General features: G+C 32.3%; 3 protein-coding genes across 3 annotated transcripts; 1 reads left to right on the top strand and 2 right to left on the bottom strand.

Annotated features, from left to right (window-relative positions):
- Positions 1-6: 6 nt before the first annotated feature.
- Positions 7-2,176, bottom strand: LOC128387526 (signal recognition particle receptor subunit alpha homolog; the record flags this gene model as incomplete). The annotated part of the gene is made up of 3 exons (XM_053346730.1): positions 1,947-2,176; positions 1,130-1,859; positions 7-1,027 (listed from the first exon to the last, which is right to left on the bottom strand). Coding segments are annotated over exons 2-3 (1,705 nt in total), but the record flags the coding sequence as incomplete, so codon positions are not given.
- A 64-nt stretch (positions 2,177-2,240) lies between these two features.
- On the top strand, positions 2,241-5,189 carry LOC128387524 (coiled-coil domain-containing protein 93-like). The gene is made up of 9 exons (XM_053346729.1): positions 2,241-2,869; positions 2,935-3,029; positions 3,154-3,364; positions 3,450-3,604; positions 3,683-3,794; positions 3,856-4,029; positions 4,096-4,534; positions 4,596-4,716; positions 4,810-5,189. Exons 1-9 carry the CDS (start codon positions 2,714-2,716, stop codon positions 5,051-5,053), a joined length of 1,707 nt encoding a protein of 568 aa, XP_053202704.1. The 5' UTR covers positions 2,241-2,713; the 3' UTR covers positions 5,054-5,189.
- A 4,980-nt stretch (positions 5,190-10,169) lies between these two features.
- Positions 10,170-11,339, bottom strand: LOC128387518 (uncharacterized). The gene has a single exon (XM_053346724.1). It carries the CDS (start codon positions 11,187-11,189, stop codon positions 10,203-10,205), a length of 987 nt encoding a protein of 328 aa, XP_053202699.1. The 5' UTR covers positions 11,190-11,339; the 3' UTR covers positions 10,170-10,202.
- Between the last annotated feature and the right edge of the window lie 205 nt (positions 11,340-11,544).

The following is an 11,544-nucleotide window of genomic DNA, read 5'->3' on the forward strand; positions in this document are numbered from 1 at the left end:
TAACACCACGACACCCATTGTCCAGCAAAGCAGTGTTAAATTTACCCAATTGGTCAACGGCTTCATTACCAACCAAGGCTTCACCAACGAAAAGGGTTAGATCGGGTTCGTTGATTTTAATCAATTTGGCCAATTGTTTCATCAAAGGTTCATTGTCTTGCATTCGGCCCGCTGTATCAACAAGGCACACTGTATAACCAGCGGTTCGAGCATAATTGATTGCCTCCATTGCGATGGCGGCAGAATCTTTTCCATAACCTTTCTCATAAAGATCGACCTTCTTTTTACCATCTCTCTCATGGATTGTCTTCAAAGCGGTAACATGGGTACGAAGTTGTTCAATTGCACCAGCACGGAAAGTGTCACAAGCGACAATTAAAACTTTATTGTCATTAACCACAAGCCAGTTTGCAATTTTCGCCAAATTGGTTGATTTACCGACACCATTGACCCCACAGAAAACAATTACATAGGGTAGAATCGATTTGGCCTGAATATCTCGAAGAATGTTTAGATTACGATTTGGACTGAGGATTCGAAGCATAGATTCCTCAAGTGCATTGCGAACAAATGATTTCAAACCAATCCAAGTGTTGACATTTTGTCCCTCCAATTTGGTTGCGACGCTGTCACATAATTTACTTGCAATTTCCGAGGCAACATTTTTGGATATTAGGTGATCACGAAGTTGATTCAAGATCGGATCCAAATCGGCTCGTGTTAATGCCTTGTTGATGGACATGCTTTTGATGAGAGAACCAAAGAAAGACTTTTTATTGGTGGAAGTGGAAATTTCAATGTCTTCCTCTTCTTCCTCTTCATCGTCACTACACTCGAACTCGAGGTCTGGTTCAACATCGCATTCTTCAATAGTGGCACCCATATCACCTGAAGCGATATTCTTTGCAATGGAAGAAACATTCTCCATATCTCCATTCTCTTTTTTACTAAAGTCCAAATCTTCGGCGTTCTTACCACCAAGTTCCCATTGTCGAGCCTCCTTAGTTTTCTTCCCTTTAGCAATAGGCTGAAAGAAATGAAAGAGAACGAGAGAGAGAGAGAAAAAAAAGAGAAATTAAGTTATGAGAAAGGATAATATTAGAGAGAGAGCAAGTTAATAGATATTTACCTTGGCCTTTTCTTTCTTGGGTTTCTCAGGTCGAACACCTCGAGGAGAAAGTTTAGACAAAATTGGAATAGCTTCGGGTTTTGGGTCAACCTTGGGCACGACAACGGGTGTTGGCGGAGGTGCAACCGAAAATTTGCTCGAAGAGATGATCATCGATTTAACCGTCTTCTGAGATTTAGCGGACTGTTGAAAAGATCGCATCTCAGGTTGAGGTATATTTTGCTGTTGTTTACAGCATCGTGTATAAATAGTTTTATATTCATGATAAAAATCAACAAGATTTAACGATAACAACGATGGTGATGATTGGGATGAAGTTACAGATGAAGATGAATTTGATACAAGGCTTTCTAAAGTTGAGGCCTGTTGTTGTATCCCTTTAGATTTTAGTATCTTCCTCAAATCATAATCCGTAAATTTATCACGAAAAGCAAGTTGAATATCGTCAAGAAATTTATCCACATAAGATAATGATAACATCTTCTGATAGCCGACCACAAATACCAGGTCAAATTCATTGTCAAGATGATATTTTAAAGCCAAATTGTCACAAGTAAATTCATCCCGTCTCTCCTCAAGGATAACATGTTTAATCAATTTATTGACAACATGAGAGATTGCCTGATTTACTGTAGCAAAGAGGACAATTCCTCCTTTAGAAAAGATTACAAAAAAGTCCAACATCTTCCCAAAGATGATTACCAATCAATAACCAGAAGAATACAATTACCTAGATTACAATTAGAGAAAGAGAGAGAAAAACAGTTAAAATTAAATTTCCATCAACAAAAATTCAGGTCAGACTTTCAATACTTACACATAAATATTACAACAAGAGAGAGAGAAAAATCCAATCAATAGTAGATGACCACAGATCTAATCATACAAACCGTTTGGAGTGTAAATATCACAGTTGATCACAGAGTTAATTGTAAGAACAATTAAAAAATATAAATGAGAATAACAATTTGGAGAAAAACAAAATTAGGCAAAGAGGGAAAATTAATTAAATCTATTGACTCTCCAGTCATCAAAACCCAAACAGTTGCCACGTTATCGTTTCCTTGGTAACTGGTTAACATATGGAGGCGGTTTTGACAACAACAATCAGTTTTACTTTAGTTGATTGTTTACTATTTTAAGATGATCGTAATTACTTATCAATCATACTAATCAATTGTTCAAATTACAATCTAAATGTCATCTATTCCCTTGGTCATCTGATTCTCTTTGTTGTCTATTGATCATTTTTCATTCTGTTTTCCATTTTCCATTTTTACCTGTGATAAACTGGTCATTTGATTTTCCATTGATTTCAGTGTTTCTTTTTTTTCTCTCTCTCTCTCTCTTTTTCTTAAATTATTTGTTTAGTTTTCAATTTGATTTTTGAAATTTTGATTGTTCAATTATTGATTTGTGATCTGAAAGTGTTGCTTTTGAGGTTTTATTGAGAGAAATTGGAAAAGTCATCATCTCTCTATCATCGGTTTACCTTTTGTTTACATTCAAAGTGAAATTGTGACTTGTGTTTTTTTGTTAAGCTTTTCGCTTTTGTTTTGATCGTTTAATTGGCCTCCATTGAAAATGAGTGAAATCAATACAGATTCTGGTGGAAGGTTACTTAAATTTGATGTTAGAGAAGATGAAGAACAATATCAAAAATTTCAAGAGATTATTCAAATTCTCATTGCTGCCGGTTACTTTCGTGCTCGGATAAAAGGATTGACAGATTTTGATAAGGTAACATGATAATCGTTTTCTTAGATTTAAATAATAATATTTTTATCAATTTCTTTTCCTTACAGGTTATCGGTGGAATGACCTGGTGTATAATAATGTGTAGTGTCGATATTGATATTGATCTGATGTACAGTGAAAATCTCACGATTGGACAGAAAATGTAAACAAACTTTATTCATAGCAAAAGCAAAATAGTATTAGGCTCATCTCTTTTTACTTTGTCGCTGATTTTTTGTCCTTATAAATTGTATCATTTAATTTATATTTTAATTTTTCTTTTCTAGATCGTTAACTGAGAAAATTGTTACATCATTGAAACGGATGAAATGCCCTTTCGCCCTGGAGCCTCATCAGATCCAAGGAATGGACAGTAAACACATTTTCCCAGTCGTTCAATGGTTGGTTAAAATGTCTATTCAATATCGCCAGGAAAATGAAGTTTATATGAAAAACTTTGCTGTCCGAATGTTCAACAAAGATCACAATTTACCCATTGTAAGAAGACACAATTTGCTGTACAATACTGTTTATATGTCTATTGGTTATCATCTAATTTTCTTAATCTCGATTAATTTTTAAGGATCAACAACGATTTTCTGAAAGCAACAAGTTAAAACAAGAGTTTATCCATTCTGATCCTGATACATCACCAGTGAGAAAATATCGTCATCCTAATAAGTCAAAAATCAACGATCTCAAGACCAATGTTAAAATAACCATATTAGAGTACAAAGGGTCAGTTGGTCATCATTGAGTCAACCTTTTGATCATTTTGACACTTTTATTATTTGATTGTCTATCTTGAACTAATAGATTAGCTGATACTGTCAATGAATCAACTAATACTGAGAAATCATCTTCCCCTGAATCAGTTGAACATGCGGAAACTATTTCACTGATTGACGATATGAAACAAGATATTAATGTAAGTTTATTCAGTTCTATGAGTTACTCAAGATATTAATTGTTTCTATTTTTTTTTCTAGTTTAAACTAAGTTCTTCGATCGTTGGTTCGATAATGAGTGAAAAATATGAGGAATTGAAACAAATCGCTGAAGATTTCACAAGGAATCAATTGAAATTGGCTGAAAATTCACTTGAATACCGAGAGAAAGTATTACGAGAAACTCTTAGTGATTATAACAATCGAATCTCTGAGGTAAATAATTGCCGATAAATTGACATTTCGTTTACAAATAATCATTTTTTTCTTCCGCTTTTTTAGGCTAAAAGTACGCAAGAGAATAACAATAATCGACTTGAAGCGTTAAGAATGGAAATCGACAGTATTAAAAATGACCAGAAACAGTTTAGTTTACAAATTCGGGCCATGGAAGAAAATGAACGTGAAGAAAGAAAAAATCTTTCCCTTGAATTGGATAAATTGAAAAGAGAAAAAGACAATTTCCATCAGAATTGTAAACAAGAAAAGAAACGACTTGAGAAAGAATATGAAACTTTATCTAATCAACTATCGGAAAGTGGAGATGAGGATGAAATTGAGAAACAATTAGAAGCTGAACGAAGTAAATTCCGTAAAATTGCTCTAAAATTAGCTGAAAAGATTAAAGAAGTGTCCTTATTACATCGTAAACTTGACGATATCCCTTCAAGAGCTGAGCTCAACCAATATCAAAAGCGTCTTGTTGAGCTATACAATCAAGGTGAGTTTCCATAATCTAAAGATTGATCACTTTGATTAACTTTTTCCAATCGCTAATTCAGTTGCTGCCAAACACAATGAAACGAAAAAGTTTTACATTCTCTATAATCAACTGGAAGACACTCGAGTTCATCTTGACAAGGAGTTGGCGTTATTAGATTCAATTCTCACGAATTTCAATCTGTAAGTTATCAATTGCATCGAATACAATTTAAATTGTCCAATATTTGATTGTAATACAAGTCTAATTAACTATTTTCTTCATCCAATCCACAGAGCGAATACAAATCTAGCAGCAAGAGAGCAATTTTTGTCCCAATTCGAGCAAATTGTCGAGAATATCAACCTGGCCAAAGTTAAAGTGGAAAAGAAAAGATTAATCGAGAAGAGGAAAAAAGATCAATTAAATGAAGTTTATGTTGATTTAATTGAAAAACAACGACAATATTATCGAGCTGTTAGTCAATTAAAAGAGGAGATGAAGAAAAATGAATCGCTAATCAATTCAAACAACAATTAACTCAATCATTTTGGTAGGAAAATTTTTATTCTAATACAATATTGATTGACCAAGCTCATTTATTAAAGGTAAATTGATTCTCTAATAAAAATAATTAATAAGCTCTCAATGTGATGAGAAAATTATCAATATCAAATCTATTTCAAGTTAATTTGTTTCCTATTGATTTTGATATAACTCTGATTGCTAAATAGTAATTTATTAAATTTCCAACTGTAGATTTAATTACATCAGTTACGTTAGTTAATCAATACAATAAGATCAATTTATTACTACAATTAAAACATACTCTGTAAGGCTAAGCCAAGAGTTAACGAGATGGTTGCAAGAGACGAGACAAAATTAGGAGTAATTAACAACAATTTACCGAAAGTTAATCCAGCATCATGACGAGATAATCTTATCAAGAATAGATTAATCTGTAATGAGATTAAGTTATTATGGATTAAAAGGTTTTCAGATTAATCAGGTTGTTATTACCTGATTAGTGAATTCCACTGATTCAATGTTGAATGTTAGTGAATAAACTTTATCGAAAAGCTCATTGGACAATTGATTTACTCGAACTAAATAATAGGTGATCACAATTAAGTAAATGGTTTCACCAATAGATCGGAATATAGTGAGAATTAGTGACAATATGGACTGTTCGATGAAAAGTGCTCGAACAATGAATAAACAAAGACCAATGAGAAGAAGATAGAAAACAATTAACGATGAGAGTAAAAATCTATCAATGATTTTTGTTGTTTCGATTATCTTAGTGTACATTAATCGGCAGGAATTAATTTTCTCTTCGGGTTTTATCATCTGCGAATCTGTTGATTGTGTTGTAAGTTCTATGTGATTTAGGTGGTAATTGTGGACGATGAATGCTGATTCTAAATGGACACAAATCTCTAAAATGAATTGGAACTGGCTGAGTAGTGTAATCTTCGAGGGCATTAGAACCATGACATTTATTAAATATCGAATGATGAAATTCTTAGCATTTCCTGATGAATCGACATAACGAACATAAACTTTACCTGTTTCGCATAATATCTCATAGGAAATCGCTGCTATACCGAAAAGCTTGAGTGTTTTCTTTTGTTCCAAAATAAATTCAGCGGCTATTTCTCTGTTTTTATCGATAATCTCATGATAATTTCGTAGAAATTTTAAAAACAAAGCTCCATCAACTAAATAATAGCAACAACTTAATCCAACCAAAATGTAATTTGATTTGATCCAAACAGATTCGTAAACAATATACTTATTGATACGATCATTTTTCGAACGAATCGTTCCATAGAAAACTTCGTAAAGTCCAAATGTACCTCCGGCCACAGATAAAATAGAGACCAGAATATGGACTATTTTATTCAATCTATTTCGTTTCAAAATGGACTGAGAAAATAGGCTTGATGGAGCCATTTCAGTTTCAGTATATTTTTGAATACGCGAACTTATCATGATTAATGTATTAATCAAACTCTAGCAAACAAAAGGGTCCACAAGCAATCAACGATTTGCCTTTTCAGATCACTTTTCAATCAAAAATACATGAAGATCCATTTAGCTTGAATACTATTTATCATTCTGAAACTAATTTACTACATCGATAAAATTCAATTGTGATTTCGCAAACCGACTGATTGATTTCCATCTATTCGAGAGTATCTGAGAATGCGTTACCCACAATTCAATTTCACCTTTGATTTTTTGCAGAAAAATAAGAATTTAATTCAGTTGATCACATGAGTGATACAATTTCAATACTCATTTATCATACTAATAGATTCACTATAATGATTAATGGTCTTGATGACTGTTGGTTGTTTCCAACTGATTTCTAAGAAAACTGTGAACGATTAAGCTTATCAATCGCCCGTAAGGTGTACTGAGCATTGGTGTATTTATCGACCACAATAATTATTATTAAACTTATCCAATTAAGAGTAAAAGAACTCGTTGATTCCAAATGATCTAGGATAAGTTTGCGATCGCTAGTCCAAGGGTAAGAGATATGGTTGCAAGAGACGAGACAAAACTTGGAGTAATTCGTATTAATCGGGCAAAGGTAAATCCAGCATCATGTCTAGAGATTCGAGCTAGATAAAAGTTTATCTAAAAGGAGATATAAATGATTAGCAGTGTGAATCTAAAGTATTGTATTGAAAGATTAAGGCTTAAGACAGTCAATTGTATTATTACCTCATTTATAAATCCGTGTGATTTGATATCAAAGGAAAGGGAATAAACTTTGTTGAATAAATCGTTAGAATGTTGATTAACTTTAATCAAATGGTAAGTGATCACTATGAGGTAAACTGTTTCTCCGACCGATCGGGCAAGAGTGAGAATCAGCATAACGAAAGTTTTGGTGACGAAAATGACTCGAATGATAAATAGACACAGGCCAACGAAAAAAAGGTAAAAAGTAACGATTGTCATGGATAGAAATTTATCAATGGACTCAGTTGACTCAATGATCTCCGAGTACATGATTCGACATGATCTGATCGCTTTCTCCGATCGTTTCTCATTCAACGCACTTTCAATGGGCAGTTTGATGGCACTCAGGCAACGGTTGTGGACAGTAAAGGTCGATTCAAGTTGGGCACAATTTTCAAGAATTAGTTGTACCTGAAAAACTATCGCAAACTTTGAGGGTACAAGTACAAAAGCATACAGGGTATACTTGCATATATCATTCAGTGAGCCAACCAGTATATCGGGAATATAACGGGACTCAGCTTTTGCAATTTCGCAGAAAGCCTCATAGAAACTAGCATATATAACGAAAAAAGTGATCTTTCTATACTTTTGTCTAATATATTGATCGGCTAGTACTTTATCCTTCTCGATAATCTGATAATATCTTTGCAGAAATGATTTAAACAAAGTTCGGGTAAACAAATAAGATCCACAAGATAATCCAGTTAATATGTAATTCATTTTGATCCAAAGAGCTTCGTACTTTTTAATCTCATTCCCGAAATAATTTGTCTCATAAAGTATAATATAAATTCCGAATAATCCATTAACGATGGACATAATTGCTGTTGAAATATGGATTATTTGAGTTCTCTTGTTTCTTTGTAAAATAGATTGGGAAAATATCCCCGATGGAACAGTTTCTCCGACTTGATCCGAATGTTCAAACCCGAAAACTGATGCTACGTTTGGGAAATACATTTAGTCCCAACAATTACCGATAACTGTTATTAATTTAAACGAAATATTTTGAAAATCAACAAGAAAAAACTTTCATCTATTGCATAGAATTAAAAATCACTGAAAGTATTCAATCAACTGCGCAAACATCAGAATAGGAATAGATCATCCCAATCACTCATCAACAATTAATAAATGACAAAAGTTATTGGTGAATTATTTATTGTTGTCAAGTGGAAATTGAGAAATCAATCGAATCAACTATTGATATTAATCTTTAGAAGATAAACTTTGCAAGGATAATCCAAGGGTTAAGGCGATTGTTGCAAGAGATGAAACGAAATTCGGAGTGATTAATACAAGATTACCAAAGGTAAATCCAACATCTTGTCTTGATAATCTCAATAAGAATGTATTAATCTGAATTAGAAAGAGAAAAAAAAATCAGTATTAACCTATGAAGATTTTAAATTGGTAACCTTGGAAATCTTGTATATTGACCTCGTTGGAAAATTCAAACGATTTTGAACTAAACGAAAGTGTATAAACTTTGTCGTACAAATCGTTGGATAATCGATTGATTTTAACCAAATGATAAGTAATTAAAACGAGATAAACTGTTTCCCCAATGAATCGTAGGATCGCCAGAGTTACTTGCGAAAGAGATTGATCTTGAATGGACAAAGCTCGAACAATAAATAGACTTACACCAACGAATAGTAGATAACAGCTGACCAGTGTGAGTGCGAAAAAACGGTCGATATGATTAATCATCTCGATAATTTTACTATACATTAAACGATATGATTTAATTCTAGTAAGATAATATGATTGAACTGTGAATATACTTTCTCCACTTTGAACAGGCTCTAAGTCTTTCACGCAATGATCATGAACGACAAACACTGCTTCCAAATGGAAACAAACTTCAAGAATAAGTTGGAACGAAAAGACAATTCCAGCCTTATAAAACACCAGAATAATTACACGAACAGTATTATATATTATATAATGTTCAGGGTTGATTAGAGCAAAGGGAATACTATGATCAGTGCCTTCAGACAATTCATGAATTATTTCATGAAAGATGGAAAATAATAAGAAATATTTCATCATTTTCTGCTTACTATCAATATAATCAATTGCAATTCGTTTGCTTTTATCAACAATCCGCTGATAACTTGTGAGAAATAATGTAAATAATTTTCGTTTGAACAAATAATATCCACTAGTCAATCCGACCAGGGTAAGATTCAGCTGAATCCAAATGGCTTCGTACTTGCCTATTTGGTTAGTGAAACTCAACGGCTCACTGAAGATGATACAAAGTCCGAAAATACCTTTGATTATGAGCATTAGAGATGAAAATACATGAACTGTTTGGATTAATTTACTTTTCTTCAAAATTGATTGAGCAAAAACTCCCGATAATCGGTAAGATGAGGATTGAATCATCTCTGTAGAAATCATATTCAGAAATTAACTGATTACAACTAATTATTTAATCTCTATGTTTCTAGAATGACCATAAACTACCAATATGTGGAGATTTTATTTATAAATAAGTTAAAATGATACATGTACCAACTATATAACCGTTATTCTGAAAATTTAACTCTGTAACTTGATTGAAAAAATCGATTCATAATTTAAATCTATCGAGTGTAGACTAGAAAAGTTTTTTTTTCTACCAAACTAGAAATTAGTTTTCCATATTATTTTTTATTGATCGACTTTAAATATTATATGAATAACTTATCTATTGGTATTCAGATCGAGTTATCCTGAGAACTGTTCAAAAGAGACTCGCCAATGCTAATCCGAGAGTCAACGAGATGGTTGCAAGAGATGAGACAAAATTTGGAGTAATGAAGACCATCCGAGCGAAAGTAAATCCAAAATCAAGCCTTGAGATTCTTAATAGAAATAAATTAACCTGTGGATAGATTAATCTAGTGATTAGAATATTGAATTGAAGATTTCATTAGGTTTATAAACAAAGAGAATTTCTTACCTCATTAACGAATCCAAATGATTTGTTATCGAATGAAAGTTCGTAAACTTTGTTGAAAAGTTTATTCGATAGTTGATTAACTTTAATTAGATGGTATGTTATCAATATTAGATAGTTTGTCTCTCCAAAGAATTTGAATATCGTGAAAACTAAACTGGGCCTTGGTTTGACGAAATAACCGCGAATTGCAAACAGATCAAGTCCAACGAAGAAAATATAAAAAGTAAGCAACGAAAGAAACAGAAACTTATCGATTATTTTACAAGTCTTGATGATCTTTGAGTAGATAAATCGACTTAATCGAATCTTTTGTTCTGGAATATCTTTTCTCAAATCTAGATAATCGAATGATAAAGTGTTGAGACAACGTTTATGGACAGCGAAAACCGCTTCCAAATGGAAACAAATCTCGAGAATGAAATGAAATTGACTCAGAATGCCGAATTTATAGAAAAAAAGTATAATAGTAATCAAAGAGTATTTTACAAGATAATTGTCTGGACTCACTAAAGCTTCGGGAATATATCGAAGGTCACATTTTACTATCTCATAAGACGTTTCATAACAGAAACAATACAATACGAACAATTTAATCTTTGTGAACTGTTTCGTGGTAAATTCAGAAGCAAAAGTTTTATCATGATCAATTATCTCGGTATAACTTTTTAAGAACTCAATGAATAACGAACGATCAACCAAATAATAAGCACTCGTTATTCCGTACATTATATAAATAAATGCACTCCAAATTGTTTCAATCTTGGCAATTATGTTATTCGAATAGTCTGATTCGTAGAAAATAATAAACAGTCCAAATAAACCTTTGACGATTAACACTAGAGTCACTAATATATGGATTATCTGACTTAATCGATTTTGTCTCAAAATTGATTGAGCATATAAACTTGAAGGGTGAATCCATTGGTAAATAAATATTTGCATACCACCAAGTGGGCTAATCATGATTATCACTTTAATCTGATAACTTCCTGGATTCTTACTGGACTGTAAGTTACCTCAATTGATTGAAATGACCTTTAAAATAGAATTGTACTTTATGTCTTATTATAATGTGTGTTTGACATTTCTAAACACTATTAATCAATTACTCTATTGTTATCGAACTAATAAAATAACTTTGTTTCTCATTTTCTAAAGTTTTTTGAATTGATGTATAAGAAAACAAGTCAATACGACAAATTGAATTGTAACCTTTGCAAAGTATTAATCATGAATTCGACCTATTCAATCAAAATAACAGAATCAATATTCATTTATCATAAGGTAGAAAAAAAGAATCGGAGTAAATCAATTTCCA

This window comes from Panonychus citri, unplaced genomic scaffold (genome assembly GCF_014898815.1).
Source record: "Panonychus citri isolate SS breed McGregor unplaced genomic scaffold, ASM1489881v1 Contig00092, whole genome shotgun sequence".
Classification (NCBI taxonomy): domain Eukaryota; kingdom Metazoa; phylum Arthropoda; class Arachnida; order Trombidiformes; family Tetranychidae; genus Panonychus; species Panonychus citri.

Bases quoted from the DNA above. Each gene is read 5' to 3' on its own strand.
- LOC128387524 (XM_053346729.1), top strand. From the start codon at position 2,714: ATGAGTGAAATCAATACAGATTCTGGTGGAAGGTTACTTAAATTTGAT. The intron at 3,795-3,855 runs GTAAGTTTATTC...TTTTTTTTCTAG, and splicing joins ATATGAAACAAGATATTAAT to TTTAAACTAAGTTCTTCGAT. The intron at 4,535-4,595 runs GTGAGTTTCCAT...TCGCTAATTCAG, and splicing joins TGTTGAGCTATACAATCAAG to TTGCTGCCAAACACAATGAA.
- LOC128387518 (XM_053346724.1), bottom strand. From the start codon at position 11,189: ATGATTAGCCCACTTGGTGGTATGCAAATATTTATTTACCAATGGATT.